At 36.9% G+C, this 18,276-nt stretch overlaps 2 protein-coding genes across 2 annotated transcripts; both read right to left on the minus strand.

Moving 5' to 3' along the window:
- Nucleotides 1-224: 224 nt before the first annotated feature.
- On the minus strand, nucleotides 225-11,889 carry LOC140142027 (sulfotransferase 1E1-like). Its single transcript, XM_072163930.1, has 7 exons — nucleotides 11,789-11,889; nucleotides 9,029-9,205; nucleotides 5,526-5,653; nucleotides 3,764-4,007; nucleotides 3,083-3,177; nucleotides 1,673-1,856; nucleotides 225-764 (listed from the first exon to the last, which is right to left on the minus strand). Exons 1-7 carry the CDS (start codon nucleotides 11,856-11,858, stop codon nucleotides 652-654), a joined length of 1,011 nt encoding a protein of 336 aa, XP_072020031.1. The 5' UTR covers nucleotides 11,859-11,889; the 3' UTR covers nucleotides 225-651.
- Nucleotides 11,890-15,999: 4,110 nt separating this feature from the next.
- Nucleotides 16,000-17,291, minus strand: LOC140142271 (uncharacterized). Its single transcript, XM_072164239.1, has 2 exons — nucleotides 17,196-17,291; nucleotides 16,000-16,722 (listed from the first exon to the last, which is right to left on the minus strand). The coding sequence occupies exons 1-2, from the start codon at nucleotides 17,287-17,289 to the stop codon at nucleotides 16,001-16,003; spliced, it is 816 nt and encodes a 271-aa protein (XP_072020340.1). The 5' UTR covers nucleotides 17,290-17,291; the 3' UTR covers nucleotide 16,000.
- Between the last annotated feature and the right edge of the window lie 985 nt (nucleotides 17,292-18,276).

The raw sequence follows: 18,276 nt of genomic DNA on the forward strand, positions 1-18,276 counted from the left end.
AGGGTGTATGAATTTTAACTGGAATAACCCAATATCCATGCACCAGCGAATCATTCATAACTTATATCCTATTGCTTTCTAAGTCGGCCTCAGATCTTGCAATCCTGAGGTACAGGTCCTGGGTTCGGTCCTTGGGCAGGATCACTTTTCCTGTATCCGCTTTAAATATTTTGTAACGACAATATTTTAAAAGGGCATTTCGTGAACCACAACCTCATCCCCCCCCCCCCCCACTTTTCTCAAAAAAAGTTGAGATTTTTATATCACTGGAATACTCTGGCTACATAATGTTTATGTACAAAATATTTCTTGCAGATTAATTCGTTTAGCAAAGATATCGCAAAATTTGAATTTCGTTCTGTATGGTGCACAGAACGAAATTACAACGTATTGTCTATGGAGCAGTGTAATACACATAATCATGCATAACTCGCAAACGCAAAATCGGAATCAACTGAAATTTTGGGAATATGCTTTTTCGTGGATATACACTGAAAAATATCATAAAAGGAGGATGCTAGGATTACGAAATACTCCTTTAACACCTAAAATTATGTTGCCTAATTATCGTCGTTTAACCTGTTTTTTTTTCTTCATATAACAGACGTGGAGTGATGAATAAATCATGCATTGTCATGCATCATCTGAGTGTCAAATTTCAAAGTCAAAGGTTAAACCAGATCCTGCCATTTTGATGCGGAAGAGTTCATCAAACTTTTCATTCTGAGCGACAGTGAGCATGTTTTTCCAGTCGCCGACTTTACCTATTGAAAAATAACCAAGAAGAAAACGCAATTATTTGAGCATGTTTAAATTATAAATAAATTACATCTCGTTTTCAGTGTTTGGAACAGAGTTGAAAAGTGAGTTATGATTATAGTTATCACTTGGAATATTAACAAAGAGCAATTCTGCACTCCTATATGATCGTGAAATTCTGCATGCAGCCACCAAGACACCGCATAACTGCTGTTTTAGTTGCGTCGTAGGATACGGTACATGCATCGAATACCGCTCAGGTGGTTCTCAATTATTTATTCAAACATTTCCGTAACCTTGAGTTCAAAATTATTAAGTTTGTCATATGAAGACCTGTGCGCAAGAAGACCGTAAGTCCACTTGGCCCCTCAACATGTATACACTAAAGTTACGTATAGTTTCTTAGGGTTTTATAATTTTTAATACATGTTCCAGGGTGAAAACATCATAATAGTAATGGTTGTGAAAGATTTGTGTTGGCTCCTGAACATGTATAAAACATTACCAAACTATACGAAACTATACGCAACTTTAGTGTATATTGTTGAGGGGCCAAGTGGACTTACGGTCTTCTTGCGCTCAGGTCTTCATATGTGACCATCCACCACAACTGAGCCCGGATGTCGCCAGTGCCACTATTGAGATATGCTCCATTGAACTTAACAATAAACAATAGGAAACTAAGGATTTATTGACTGTTTTATTGATTTTTCACTACTTAAATGTCAAGTACTATAGACATGATATACATCATTTTCAAGCTAATTTCAAGCAGAATACGGTATTTTGGTTGAATATCTCAAAAATGATGATTGGCGACTTCAGGGCTCAGTTGTGCTGGATGGTCACATATGTGTCTGACTTTGGTCCGACAACTTATAGCTTGTTTAATTGCATCTTGTAAACGGCCTACCTTTCCTCATAAAAGACAGCTTTCCATCAACATTGGGGTCATTAATTTTCAGTGAGTCTGGGTTGCTCATTGGGTTCCTTTTCATATTTGTGAATGACGAATGTTCCACGATTTGATCAATAATTGCGTTTGAAAGTGGCTTCTGTAGAAAATCACACACTTGCACTACGACACTCCGTAGATCCTATTAAACGAGAGAAAACAAGCATCGTTATGCATTTAATATTATTTTCATGTCTGTAATCAAAAACTTAAAATAATCTGAATTAATAAATGTCTTACTCAGGAATGACACCCGGAATGACTCCAAATTGCAACTACTCCTGACGGTGATGTACCCCTATAGATCGCCACTGTGCGTTACTCCTGACATTAATGTCCGGAGTAAATCGGAAGTACAGGTGGCGTAAGGCACAACATTTTTGGTCCTATAGCGCTATCGGTGCCCGAAGAGGTACAGATGGTACTTTTTATCTTACCCTGAACATTTGTACAGTGCATATGTTTTTTATTTAAATGAAAAACAATAACACTATGCAACTCTTAATTATTATGCTTGATACAATTTATTATATCTCCAGGGAGCGATGTTAAGAGTCATCGGTACCTAACCGGGCACCGCTAGTTCTATAGGACCAAATTAAACGTGGTGCCTAACTTACGCCAACCGTCGTTCACACTGTTACTGTTCCACCCTTTACGCCAACAGCTATTCCTACTAATATTGTGTCAAAACTACCACCGGGCGTACATCGGACAGTGTAAACACGGCTTTTATAGACGAAAACGTACAACTTTGTAAAACTTTTTTCATTTTTTTTCTTCTTTTAAACACAAATGAATGTTAACACAGGTATTTGTAAATTAAAAGAAAAAAAACTGCCATAAAAATTCGTCAACCAGTTTATATAGTCCGTGAATCTTCCTCAAGTCAGTAAAGTAAAATCAAATTTTGAGATTTTCTCAAAAAGTGTTCATTTCTGAAGGAATCTGTTATGCTAGTTGGATTCCTAGCATCGTTTCTTTTCTGAAAATGTTTTTTTTATATATAATTCTCATCATTACATTTAACATACAAAAAAAAAATTTATAGCTAAATTACTGACGCGAGAGGTATACAGACTATAGGCATATGCGCTTAATTTTTAGGGTATTATAAATGCCAAATGCTGTAAATATATCGTAAAACTTCGTCTACAAGCATTTAGAGTGTTTTTGATTGCAGCTAAATTAATACGAAGCAGCCGTAAATATGCCAAGACAATAGATTGGTTTGTATCGGTAATATATTTGCTCAAACTCCATAATAATAAAATTTTGTCGATGGATGGCGCCTGGGTTAATTTAGCTTTGATCATAAGCATTCTATATGCACGTAGACGAGGTTTTACGGTATTTATATTTCGTTACCTTTTGCATGTCTTCATACTTCACAAAGAGGACATTAGCGTCGTGTCTCTTATTCCACCAGAATAGATTCTCAGTGAACCAATTACCACCTCCAACTGAAACCAAGATGATAATTAAATGAACATGAGAGCACATCCGACATATTGAATTTAGTTTTGAAAACAAGGAATGTCCTTCTGGTATCAAATAATTTTGATAATTTGAAATTCACGATATACTCATAATACACATGTTATAGCAAATGGTTAAAAATTGATATTTTTGAAAGTTAACAGTCTTCGAAGTAACGGTATAAATCTAATGATAATCACTTTAAGTGAATGTAGCTGGGATGAAAAGCCGACGACTATGAAAATTTTGACTTTCATATTGAAGATATGGATTTTTTTTTTCTCCCGGTTCTGCTTATCTCCTCTAAATTGTAATGCTTCCACTGCAGGGAACTGAAAACTAATGGCCTATTATAAACCGGGATTATAAAATGTGTACATTTTGTACCTCATTGTTGTTGTTGTTGTATAATAATATTAAAGTTATTTTAAAAGTTATATTTTGTAATTGCACACTTGTATTTTGTGAGCGCCTTGAGTTTTTTGTGTGAGACACAATGTTGTTTGTGGTGATGTAATGTAATGTACATGTAATGTAATGTAATGTAACATCGGACTATAATGGAATTACCTCTTCCAACAGAAAACTCCTCCAAACAGTCTCCAAAGGTTTCATACTTCTGTATTGTCGGTATATACTTGGTAAAGTGATAGTACGACACTACCAAATCTTTAGGATTCCTTGTTACATAGATGATTTTAGGTTTCTTTTCATATATCTGATTTGGGAGCAGTTTGGCAGGTAGATGGGATTTTATAAATCTAGGAGACGCCATGTTGTTGACAACCATGTATGAAGGCGGAACCTGCTCCAGCTGTATGGAAAAAAATAATGAAATAGAAGTTGTGATCATGAGGTTGCTGGTTCGAGCCATCGTGTGCATTTACATTTTTAAATTCTACCGGAAGGTAAAACAGACTCGTTGTGCATACTGGAAAAGGAGGCGATTACAAAGCTCCTGCTTGCGATTTTTTCCATGTTGCGCTCAATGATTGTATATCCTTTGCGGACAAATCCTTGCACAGATGGCAATTTCCATAATGGTGCTACCTTCGCCAATCACTCATGTTCTTCAGGAAACAGGCCACAAATAAAAGGTTGCTCCACCTATTTCCATCTACATTGACAGATCAGCAAGCCGACAGAAAAAAATCCCCTTTGGGACCAGAAGAGCAAATAGACTAGCTTACGGGAACCTTTCTTTGAAGGCACATAGACTTCAAAAACTTTTGAAAGCATACAACTTTCTAAATCATATTATCTGCACTCTTTTATACCGAAGTAGGATAACTGGAAATTCCCTCTCTAAGAAAAACTTATTCTGCCACATTCACCTTATTATAGCCACAGCGATTTTCAATAATGATGCAATACCATGCGCGTATTTTTTTTTGGGGGGGGGGGGCTTTGGGGGCGCCAGCCCCCCGGGGTAAAAGCAAGGGGCGGCCAAAATGAAGGGGTGGCGGAAGAAGAAGGGACGGCAAAAACAGGGGCGGCAAAAACGAAGGGGCGGCAAAAAGAATTAGTAAATAAAAAAGGGCGGAAAAATTTGATAAAGCATAAAAATTTTTGAAAAAATGGTACTATACCTCAAAATGTGCTGCTTTTAGGGTGCTATCGCCTGAAACCCTTTTTTTTTTTTTTTTTTTTTTTTTTGCTCTTCACTTTTTCAAACGACCGAGAAAAAAATTGGGTCAACCTTTTCGGGCTGTTGATGAATGGGCGGCAAAATTGAATTTTCTTCAGCCCCCCGGGGTTGGGGCGGCCACGGTACGCCACTGAATACAGTGATGTAATGCCATTGAAGCATGTGGGAATTCCAAAGATATCAATAAATCTGACTGAATTGTTCTTGAATCAACTTGATTACGTGAGGGGGTTCCCATCTCTCATGAAATAGCTTTAAATAACATGTAAACAAAAGTCATGCTGTAATGAACCCGTTATAAAAGCCGGTAAGAATCGCCCTGATGGAAGAAAATCCAAAATGTGTCACTTTGAAATGTTCTCCTTTTCCATTCAAATTGGTATAATTTGAGGGAATAAAGTCACAACATTGTACCGAATGAGGTGTCAAAATACGCAGAACAATATTATCCATTGATTACTTTTTTGACAATTTAGGTTTAGTGTCTTTAACATATTGCTTTTGTTTGAAGTGTACGGATACTATTTATGCTCAGTATACCTTCGAATGCGGCGATATCTCTTATTTTCAACAGACACAGACAAACAGTAGGCCCTACGTCTGATAGACATTTTTAAATAAAACTTATGAGATTTTAAAGTTGAAACAAACATGATTATCGTGTTGTTTTGTTGAGTCACTTACCTGTGAGTGGTGATTGACTGGTGTCAGTTCCATATACGGAGCTCTCATCCAATTATGCGTGTTTTTGATAGCGTCAAAGTTGCCATCTTTTAACACAATGGATACTATCTCCTGCATCCACGTTGTTCCTTGATCGAGCGACAATTCAAAACAGAATAAAATAATACCAAAAATAAACCTTTTTGGTAAGATTTTGGTCCACAACAACATAATATAAACCAAAAAATGATGACCACCATATAATCGGATACACGCATCCCCCACACACCCCAACACACCCCCTACCAACCTCACACACATCAAAATAAAGAAGGTGATGATGCCATTATTGCAGGATGGAATATTAAAGCCATATTATAACATTTGCTGAGGAGAACGCCCTCAAAAACATTTTAAATTCTGGTTTTTACACGATTGTATTGTACTTTAGTCAATAAAGATACTCTGCAAAAATGAAGACTTTAGGTGCTGTAGTTTTGTCAAAATCCGAGATTTTGAATAAAATGATGGAACCGGCGTTTTATTATTACGATGGAAATATTAGTCGAACACGTGTGCACAGTGCGTACACGGCGTGCGGGATACACATACAGACACAGCCCGAGGATCGTACCGTATTACAACCGTGGGAGTAACATGCATGGGCGCTAGTAGTAAATTCCAATTTTCTATGCTTTACCTCACTTGTTCGGCTCAAAATTAAAAGGGGACATATCTGACAGTAAAAGCTAACATTTTATGGAAAATAAATACTAATCTATTTTTACATAAATATTATAATATGGCTTTAAGGGTAGACGAGGTATTGTTGGTCGAAGCAACCTAAAAATCGATTTTTCATTATCTAGATCAATATATTATTGAAAAATAACACCTTGATGTTTTGCAGAAGTTCATTCTACAAATCGAATACTTTGCAAACTTGCTTAATTTATTGTTGTTAAAGGTGAACCTAATTGAAAATAAATTTATATATCAATGGAAAGCTTATGATATCAGGATATTAAAAATAATTTTTCCGATTTTTTTTGATGGCCAATAAAGCTGAAAAATTAAAAAAATGAATGAATTTTTGGTCTTTTTTAAGGCGCCCAAAAAGCACCCAAATCAATCGTCTTTGACCTTGAGAATGCTCGTGACGTAAGCTCAGGGTTCGCAGTCACGTGATCCTACTCGATCCTGTACTTTGCAAGCTGCCCGGCAAGTCTGATTTTCACAATAAAGCTTGAAATGAGAAGAATCTTCAAGTTGCTGATTCCTTCTATATATTAAGAAATAATAGAATTATTGTCAACACGAAAATGTTCCGTAAATTTTGACAAAATCAGTCATAACTGGCTGGGTATAACTGGGTAATTGAGTTTGAATTTCGCGCTGGGATCAATTCCATGCGCAAATGATTGCTGCTACCGTATACCGTTCATGTCATGGACTGAATAAACATGATCGAATAACAAATTAAATAACTTGTTTGTGACATTCCCTATTCTTGATTCATTTTAAAATATCTGATTTTTAAAAATATCGTCTTGTAGTAATTAAAAAATTAATTAAAAAAACCCGCCGATTTCATCAAATCCAGCACATAAAGGTTTTCATATTTAGCGCATTGCGGTAATACCGTACATTCTCCCGGTATATTCTTTCCACACAATCACGATTGAAACAGATACTTTATTATAAAATAAATACAATTTAGGCTTAGTAGACCGTTATTTGATGGAATTCTGAAATCTGAATAAAATTAAAATATTGTCACTTGTGTCACGATTCTTTTAATGATACTACAATCAGTGTACTGAAAAAGTGAAACATTCATTCATGTTTTATGGATTACCGAACACGATGCGTAAATTGCTGCTTTTATGCTGAAGAAATTACAGGCAGCCGCGCCGATCAAGGTGGGCAAACACAGCGACTCGCTTCCTCTCTCCGGTAGCACACGTTTGCGCCCGGGGTTTGCGCCGTGTTTCAGCAGATTTGATCAATCATTCCCTTATATTTGGAACATTTACAGGAATAAATTTTGCTGATGAAGTAGCAATAAGTTGGAAATATCAGAATGTGAATATCAAATCGGTCATTTTGTCTGCAAGTACAGTACGTACAGTCGCGGATACGGAACACTCGGCGACTGAGACTCAGTCATAGTCAGTCACTGTACTGAGTTCACCCCGCCCCGTATGTATCTACGAGTTCGCCTATCATACATGACCGGTTGTAAAGTTAAGAAATAATTAAAAAATCCCGTACGATGTACCTTATTCTATTCCTTCATTTTCTCATTGTGATAAGTTCATCTCAACTTGGTGTGACGATCTGAACTGGTAGCACTACTACAAGTTCATCTCAACTTGGTGTGACGATCTGAACTGGTAGCACTAGCAGTAGCAGTTATTTTTTGCAATCTGTTTTCATTCCGGTTCTTCGGCGAATCTTCGCTCTTCGTGCTTTACTGTAATATTCCCTGCATATCGTGGATGGCTTGGCCTATCCCAAATCACCCCGGCCAGCACTTTTCCCATTTTTTTATCCACACACTTTATTCAGGAACTTCATTCTTGATTTGATCATGATGTTTCCTTCATGTTATTCTTATTTTATTGAAGATATTTTTCATGTAAAGTAAGTTGACAATGACTGAGTTCGTGCATTGGCCCGATGCATGCCACAGTAATGCATGGACATTGTGTTTACAATCAAACCCGGAAGTAACTGTGTGTCCCCGTGCTGACGTCATCATCGAAAGCGCCCAATTTGAACGATTTCGTTTTGTATTTTAGGGGGGGGGGGGGTGCCAATATCCAATCTTTGCATGGAGATTATGTCTATCCTGGTGCGTTAGGCAAATAAAAAATATTCTTTTCTGCTTCCTGGCATCATAAGCTTTCCATTGATATATAACTTTATTTTCAATGAGGTTCACCTTTAATGAGTTATGTACGTTTTACAAAAGTGTTGTTGTTTCAGCCCTCTTTACAACGTAACTCAAGAACCGCAGCACCTATAAAAGTATAGCTGTGATATTTTAATTCTTCTACACACTCGCTATTAATTGAGCAATGCAGTTTTTTGCCAAAGCTCACTACCATTCGTAAGATGTTGTGATCAACTACCAAATCACAACAGTTTATAATAATTAATAACCTTAAAGGAGGAAGGATAACCCTATTGGTTTAGAATATGGATTGTCTTGAAACTTAAATAATTTATAATGTCAAATACCGTCCCCTTTATGCATCTATGTGAAAAATGGGAACATTTACAGCATTAATGTGAATAATAAGCAAGCCAATACGTTTACGCGTGAATTGCATTCTGATCCGGTATCCTGAAACCCGTTCGAGTATATTTCCCGATGGAAAAAGGACGTTTCGCATTACCGCTGACAACCACAGTACACATACTAAGTACTACTACGCCCATATCATTCTTGACAAGATAGTTCATGCTTTTTATTTAATTCGCTGCTTAAGTATTTCTTTAATTAAATTACTTTGTACCTGCTTTTGGAAATGTAATAAGAAACACGTCATCTTCCCTGACTTCCCAAGTTTTGAGTGCATCTAGCACTTCCGGTGTCATGTCTTTTGGGAAAAGATAGCCATGGTATTCATGCCGCTCCCTGTCCTCGGGTTTACTTGGGATTCGAGGTAATGCTGCGAGAAGCTTGGTAAATTCTGTAAATTATTCACACAAGAAACGTACGATCTGATCCACTCAGATCAAAGTCGGCAATGGTTGAGTTATGAGAGAGGTAGCGATTTCCAAACGTACGTATCGTACACACGTATATCTGTTCAAAATCACTGTCATGACGGGATTTTGAATAGAGTACGGGCGTATGTACGATACGTACGTTTGCAAATCGCAATCTATCTATACCATTACTAACTTGCACAGTACCGATTAAACTTATTGATGTTGAAATGATGAAGTCCCAAAATAAAACAAAAAGTGGCGTAGCTAGGGGAGTGGAAAAAGTAGGCCTACCAATCCAATTATTAACCTATTATTATTATTATATACTATCACTCCTTTATCATCTACCCCATTGAAAATATTAATTCGTCAAAACAAGAGCCACAAATTGCAAATTTGTTATTATAAATGGAAGGTTTGTCATTCAAGAAAATATTATGTAATCCTAAAAATGTGTTTGTTATACTGAATAAATAACGTGTGCATTTCAAACTAATTTACAGCATAACATATTATTTTCTTGACTGATAAGTATTCCACTTGTAATGACAAAATATTTAATGGCAAATTACTGATTATTTTGATAAATTAATATTGATTTGTATTAAAATAAAGCGCAGTGATTTACAGTGCACTACGAACAGACACAGCACCTAGACGTTGATTCACAAGCCTCAACACACTTAGGGGCTATGCAATAATTATTAGCCCCGGGAGGGAGGTAACATTTCCGAACGGCTCGCCAAAATCGCTTCCCCCCCTCTCGGCCCCCAAAAATCGAATGCACCCCCCCCCCCCCTTGTGCATGCCAAATTTTGGGGATCCCAATTTTTAAATGGTCTAGATATAATATGTTGCGAGCGCAGCGAGCAGGTAAATTTGCATATTTAAGCGTTTCCGTACTGTTTTCCTAAGCCTTTTTAGAGCGTTTTATTTAAAAGGCGCCCCATGAATGTGTGCCAAAAATCGCTTGCCCCCCCCCCTTTTCGGCTCACCCCAAATGTCTTGCCCCCCCCATTTTACCCTCCCCATGGCTCATAATTATTGCACAGCCCCTTAAAAGGATTCAAAGCGCTGTAATTTCGCTACAATGGTGAATCATCACAATCAGATCGCATAGGGTGAAGAAAGGTTTGATAACCATGATAACCAAGCAACTAATCGCCAATGGGTAATTTTAAACAATGGGGCGTTTTTGATTTATGGTTTTGAAATCAATATCATATTATTTATTTACTAATGTCAAATAAGTGAAAGAAAAACAAACATGAAAAACATTTGCTTTTGTTCTGAAATATTGGACGATAAGCATGAGCGTTTATTGTACGCGGTACAAGCTTGATGTGCGAAATTGGCAAAAAGTGGCCCAACTCGGGCGATTAAGTAAAAATCGGGCATAGCGTTTGAACCCGAAAACTAGGAAGTTTTTCTGTTAGGCAATTACTTATTCTACTGCATACCGTATTACATTTACGTCATTTTGGATTTATTTTTCTGAAAAGCAAAAATGCAATTGCAACTCATAAAAATCAATTTTATACAATGCAAGCGTGATACGCGAAAATGTCAAAAGTGGCCCAACTCGTTTTCTGGACGATTTAGTTAATTGAGCACAGCGTTTGAGCCCGAACTAGTATTAGTCAAGAAACCAAGTTAAGTTTCTCGGTTAGGCAAGATGTTATTGATTTCATTAATTGTATATAATATTGTTGCCATGATCTCTTTTATTTTTTTCTGCGAAATTACAATTGTATAATTTTTATTGTTTCAGTCGATAAAAAATACGATTTTTAACAACACATGATTTAGTAGAAACACCGAATAGTTAAGAATCTCATATAGTAAATTGATCAAAACACAAGATTTAAAGGGGCATTTCGTGATCCACAGCCTCATCCCCCCACTTTTCCCAAAAAAAGTTGAAATTTTTACACCACTGGATACCTCTGGCTACATAATGTTTATGTACCAAATATTTCTAGCAGATTAATTCGTTTAGCAAAAATATCGCCAAATTTGAATTTCGTTCTGGTGCACCAGAACGAAATTACAACACATTGTCTATGGAGCAGTGTAATACACATAATCATGCATAACTCGCAAACGCAAAATCGGAATCAACTGAAATTTTGGAAATAAGCTTTTTCGTGGATATCTACTGAAAATGTCATAAAAAGAGGATGCTAGGATCACGAAATCCTCTTTTAATATTAGAATGTAAATGTTCATATCGTATCATGAAGTAAATCCAATTTGGTGAACTGGTAGTATAACACCATCCCGTAAAGTGTATTTGCATTATGAGAACACGTCGAGCAAATTCATGTGGTGGACAAAGTTCATCAATTTATCACATGGTATCTCTTGCGCCACGTAATACTAGAGATAGGTACAATACGATAGTAACACAGGCCAATACTTAGCCGTAGGCCTAAAATTTATAAGAACAAATTAGCGATTTTCAGAATACAATCAATAATAGGCCTACACTATACCCATTGAAAATGATAAAGACATATTTATACGACTTAAACGTTAATACCGAGACATGGAATTTTTACCTTCAACGGTGATGTTTTTCCACTTTTCCAGGCACTTTTCATTATTCGCCATGGTACCACCAGAGAGCATCACTGTCGAATCAACAACAAACTCATGTATTGTAAAATAGAAATCATATGTGCATGCGCGTATTTGGGGGGTGCTTTGGGGCGCAGGCCCTCGGGGTAAAAAGCAGGGGCGGCCAAAACGAAGGGGCGGCGGAAGAAGAAGGGGCGTCAAAAAGAATTAGAGCGGCAAAAAGAAGGGGCGGCAAAAATGATTAGTAAAGAAAAAGTATAAAAAAATTGTGAAAAAATGGTACTATATACATCAAAATGTGTTGCTTTTAGGGAGCTAGCGCCTATAATCCTTTTTTTTCTCTCTTGACTTTTTCAAACCACCGAAAAAATTGGGTCAACCTGTTGTGGAAGGGGCGGCAATTTTCTTCAGCCCCCGGGGTAGGAGCGGCCACGGTACGCCACTGATGTGACTTCCGGTGTTTATCAATTGATTATTTCTGGAGCTTAGTTCGGTGTCTAGCCAGTTCTGTTCATTTAGTAGCCTATTAACCCTAACCCCCTAAGGGCTTTCGGCGACGGGAAGGGAAAGAAGGAAAGAATAAAGAGAGAAAAGAAGGAAAGAAGTTGTTTGCTCTGGGTGGGATTCGAACCCGAGACCCCTCGCATGCCAAGCACTCGGTCGGCGACACTTTGCCACGGGTCTTGGGCTTCGCTGGCCAGCGAAACCGTGCCTATATATCACTTAGGGCGATTGCGTCATCACACCACGTGGGATGCATGCACGAACAGCGCATATATCAAGTAGTATTTTGTAGCATTCAGGCGGGTTAGGGTTAAGGTTATACGAGGTATTGTTGGTCGAAGCAGCAAAAAAATAATCGATTTTCATTATCTGAATCAATATATTATTGAAAATAACACTTTGGTGTTTTGCAAAAGTTCATTCTACAAATCGTATACTTTGTTAATGAGTTATGTACGTTTTACAAACGTGTTGCTGTTTCAGTCCTCTTTACAACATAACTCAAGAACCACAGGACCTACAAAAGTATATCTGTGATATTTGAATTCTTCTACACGCTCGCTGTGAATTGAGCAATGCAATTTTTGCTAAAGCTCACTACCATTCGCAAGATGCTGTGAACAAACATTTTTGTTGCTGCTTCGACCAACAATACATCGTATTACCTTAAGTGTTGGATCAGTCCATCCAGTGCAAGGGCTATTCGTTCGTGCAATGAGATTTAATATCCGTGCAGTGAGAATTAAATTCCGTGCTTAAAATATTTATATGCCATTCAACAAATTTAAAAGGGGCGGCTTAATAGCGCCTTCTGAATAGCCCCCTTCAGATCAAAATGTCAATTTGGTCTTTTTTGGACCTGAATTAAACCTATTTTTTTGCCCATTTTAGCATTAAAATTATAAATTTTCTCGCGCCTCTCGCGCATCAGAAAATAACTATGCAAAGGCATAGTATGGTTGTATCGATACCCCGGGGTCGATACCGATACATCTGACTACTAGGACATGTAGGTGCAGTGCAAAGAATCCCGGGAAAGAATCGCCGTTTCTAAACAATTCAATAATTTATATCACCGTTTCTAAATAATTTAATAATCTATATTAACCTCATATAATGGCTAAAAAGCCTAAAATATCACTCATTTTGGAGATTAAAGATAAATATAAATAAATAAATTTCGCTGCCATGGTGAATCATCACAATCAGATCGCATCATCTAGGCCAGTTGCAGCCGAACCTCAGGCGCAGACCTATCCGCACTTAGATTGTAACATCCACCAATTATCTGTGCAGCTCCCCAAATTCCATTGGGTGAAGGAAGTTTTGATAACCAAACAACTAATCACCGATAAATTAATGAAAAGCTTACCTGCTTTACGACACACAATAACTTGTCGCAAGTCCTTTTTTTCCTCGTATCATGCTGCCAATGTCGTATATATAATACGGAATATACGGTATAGCAAAATGTCATTGATTGGATTTTCCACTCCAAAGAATACCACACACACATGAACACACCCACCCGGGCACCCCCCCCCAGTACAAAAGATTTGTTATGTTTAAGTTCAGGTCCAAGGTCAAAGTGAAACTGGTGATCTGTACCACAGTGTAGTAGGGTAACGCACAATATCTTTGTGGACCTGAGATGAGAGTACACCAAATTGCATTCTGAATACAAGGAACGTCCTGATTTAGATCTTTTGGGGAAAAATGTGTACAGGGCAGGATTTACCATAGGGCCAGATGGGCCCGGGCCCAGGGCCCCCAAATTGTTGGGGCTCCAAAAATTGCCCTGTGCATCTTCCATTTTAGCCTTAAAATACCTCCAATACCATGTTTTGGACCAAAATAGCCTACAAAAATTTTGCGCGCTTAACGCGCACTGGCCTGTTATATAGCAAAATCAGCTTAAATTTGGGCTAAAATAGTCTCAAATTGATTTTGTTTTGCTTGCAAATATCCTAGTGAAATCTAAAAACTTGGCCACTTGAGTGCAAATGCCTTCCTCACGGTGCGTTTGGGGCCTCCAAATTTTGGCATGGCCCAGGGCCCCCCAAAAGGTAAATCCGGTCCTGAATGTGTATCTTCAATACGAAAGGTCAACATTTTCAAATGACGATTGGCTTTTCCTCCCAGCTTCAGGGACTGACTGTTCAATGTCAAAATATCAATTTTTTATAATTTGCCATAAAATTTGTATTATATTGGGAATTTAAAATCAAAATTACTTGATATCAGAAGGACATTCCTCTTATTTAAAATGCAATTTGGTGTGTCTGATCATCTGATGTGCTCTCAATTTTTGGAAATAAGGGCCAAAAACGTGCAAATATGTTTTCTTTATTGTAGTCACAAAATTGTATGACTTGGCACAAGTCTAATCATTCAAAATCTTGAGTATAGGGTAAGAGTTAGCTCATAATTTTAATATTATATGTTATTTTTGCAATTGATTATGAAAAAGATTGGCAAATGTATTTTCCAAAAATTACAATGAATAACTTGAAATTAGTCTTTGTTCAAGTATTTGGGCTTGATTGTCACAAAATACGAAAAAGGTTGAAAAAAAACCCCCTAAAACTGCATGTTTTTGGCCCTTATTTCCAAAAATTGACCAAATATTAAAATTTTACTTTCATTGCCAGTTAGGACTAACTAAAGGATTAGGATTTAGCTATGTTTCATTTGGCAAAATAGAATAATATTTTTTAAATCCAAAAACATTAGTTCTGTATTTTTCTGGAATAGGGAGTAGAAATTCGGCACTATAAACACCAGTCGTGTCGCGATGTACCGTATAGTCTCGGTCCCAGCCGGCTTGTGCTACTTCGTCATTATGTTTATAGTAGCCCTATAGACGAATCCAATTTCACGCATTCCTACACCTCAATGGCAGCCATAGCCGCGACGGGGACCCAGCTATCTCACCTAAAATGTGAAATGATGCGACCTTGAAGGGTATTTTAAACTGCATTCTATCACCCGTGTTACACGTAGACAAAAGAATGATGACAGTTTACAACACAAAAGAATCTAACATCGAATTTTAAGCGGGTTTAATACACCCAATTGGGCACTCACAACACCTGTTTGGTGCATGCGGAGACCCGATAATGGCCGACCAAATCCTGACCATGACTTGGCTCGTTGGATTCGTCTATAGGGCGCTATTGGGAGATTTTTTGAGTTAGCATTTAGTTTTCCTACATTAGTGGAACCAATGTTTTGGCATATGCTTACGCCTTAAAGGATAAAACTAGAATTGGTTCCATTTTTTTTCTATGCCCCCTATACTTCCCACGAGGGTCGAAGGTCATAACGGGGCCAAAAGTTAATATCTGTTATATATACTCAAATTGTTCCTCTCATTGCTAGGAATTATTCTCTGCACTCGAAGTCAGTATTTGCCACCTGAGATTTACCATTGTATCATTGTCAAATCGGTATTATTTTCACATGTTAGATATATGTCTGATTGAACGGGCAGTTTTTGTTTTTTTTGTTTTTTTTGTTTTTTTGTTTTTTTTGTGGTATATCTTATATCCATTTTGACTCTGATAGGGAGGGTACACATGCCCCCATGACACTATATCACTGATTTTTAGTAAAATCAGTTAAACTACTGAATATCAGCACTAGTTAGCTGCCCCTCTGTCTTTAAACAAGTTACAATGTATGTGTAATTAAAGTTTTGATTTGACATCATAATCAAACTCTAGCTGACATTGGCAAACAATCTCTGACCCCTTTGTGATCTCACAGAAAACACTGATAGGATTGCTTTGATCTTCCCAGCATGCAATTTCTAAGCAATCTTCCATTTTGGACTCTTTCACATAATTTACCGCAACCGATCTTGGATTATAGTAGACCAGTTCCTTCGGGAAAGAAAATTGACCTTTGAGGGCGCCTGCACTGACTGCATCCATACACATTCTTATGTATACTGCCTGATTTGTGTGTTGATTAAGATCGGTATCACTTGATGCTACAGACAATTTGAATTTAAAATAAGAAGCAGGCTTAGATGGGAATGGTCGAACAACTAGCGGCTTTGGATCAGCTACTAGTCTCTCGCGAAATTCATCTGGAACCCTTGTTGGTCCTCGGACTGCTGCGTCTACCCATACCATCTGTGTTTTAGCCTTTGCAAGTTGTATACCTGTGATGTAATCAGTAACAACATAGTCCCATACAAAAGAGGTGTTGCCCACAAAGCTAAGCCAAATGGTGACTTTAAGTGGGGTAGCATAGTCAATATCTTCTGAAAATGCTGGCAGGAAGTCAATCTTCTGGTGACGAACGTAAACTCGAAACCTTTCCAGACTGAACCATGGACTTTGGTCGAGGTAGGCGAAGCGGCAACTTTGGAAGAACCTTGACATCTTCCACACGGTCATCTTTCCTGCAAACAAAGGATAAATCTGAACAATATGAGCTCATGAGAGCACTGAATCATCGTTTGTAGTTAAGATGTCTAGATTTGGGTCTATACAAAAGATAATATTATGGATCTATTATAAGAAAGAGAAAGAGTGGGACAAAGAAAGAAAGAAAGAAAGAAAGAAAGAAAGAAAGAAAGAAAGAAAGAAAGAAAGAAAGAAAGAAAGAAAGAAAGAAAGAAAGAACAAAAGCAATTAAGAGCTAAAGAAAGAAAGAAAGAAAGAAAGAAAGAAAGAAAGAAAGAAAGAAAGAAAGAAAGAAAGAAAGAAAGAAAGAAGAGAAAGAAAGAAAGAAAGAAAGAAAGAAAGAAAGAAAGAAAGAAAGAAAGAAAGAAAGAAAGAAAGAAAGAAAGAAAGAAAAATCTGAAAATAAACGTTAAACAACAGAAAGGAGAGAAAGAAACATGTTAACAGAAATCTAATCTGCCAAACCTACCAGATTTGTCAAAGTCATCAGGGGCTAATTCCCCAACAACATGAAGACGCTTGGTCTCTTCATCCATAAACGTCTTCAGAGTTGTAGTTTCCATGTTTCTGAAGGGAAATTAAAGTTAAGCTTAGTTAAAGGGGCATTTCATGGTCCAAAACATCATCCCCTACCCATCTTTTCCAAAAAATATTATTGACTGAGATATTTATACAACCACAAACCTCGGATTTTCATAAGGAGCTTCGATTTCCAAGGGGGTACGGAAATTTTGGATGGACAGATTTTTTGACAAATTATGTGATGACAGTTATAAGACATTACCAGCTTTAAGTTGTTATAAGACATTACCAACTTTAAGTTGTTATAAGACATCAGCTTTAAGTTGTTTTTTATTTGATGCAAATGTGACATCCCAGCAAACACAAAACGTTTTCGACATCATTCGCAAAAGGTTATAAAAGGTTGACAGAAAACGTTTAAATGTCGGGTTATATAAAGGGTATATTAAGAGTATTAAACGTTTTCATAACCTTAAAAAACATTTTTGATAATCTACTGCTCAGCAAACAAAAATGTTTTACAGAAAACGTTTAAATGTCGGGTTATATAAAGGGTATAAAAACGTTTTAATAACATTCCAAAAACATTCTTGAAAACTTGATAAATGTTATATAGGGGTTGAAAAAATATTTTGCGAAAAATGTTTGCCCAAAATATTTTCAATAACGTTTTAAAAACCTATTCATGACCTTTATATACCCCGACATTTAAATGTTATTAAAAGGTTTTGACAAAAACATTATAAGAACATTTCTGTGTTTGCTGGGTTCAAATATTTTAACATAATGTTATTGAAGTATTGACACAATATTTGGCAAAAATGTTTGCAAAAATAGTTTACAATAACATTTTTTGAAAACATTTAAAAATACTGTTGTAGTGTGTTTTCATACAAAATGTTTTAAAACGTTATCATGACCTTTATATAACCCGACATTTTAACGTTATTAAAACGTTTTTACCTAAACCAAAAGCCAAAATATAACTTATTTAAAACGTTTTTAAAACGTTTTTGTGTTTGCTGGGA

The sequence above is a fragment of the Amphiura filiformis genome, chromosome 20 (genome assembly GCF_039555335.1).
Source record: "Amphiura filiformis chromosome 20, Afil_fr2py, whole genome shotgun sequence".
NCBI classification, from domain to species: domain Eukaryota; kingdom Metazoa; phylum Echinodermata; class Ophiuroidea; order Amphilepidida; family Amphiuridae; genus Amphiura; species Amphiura filiformis.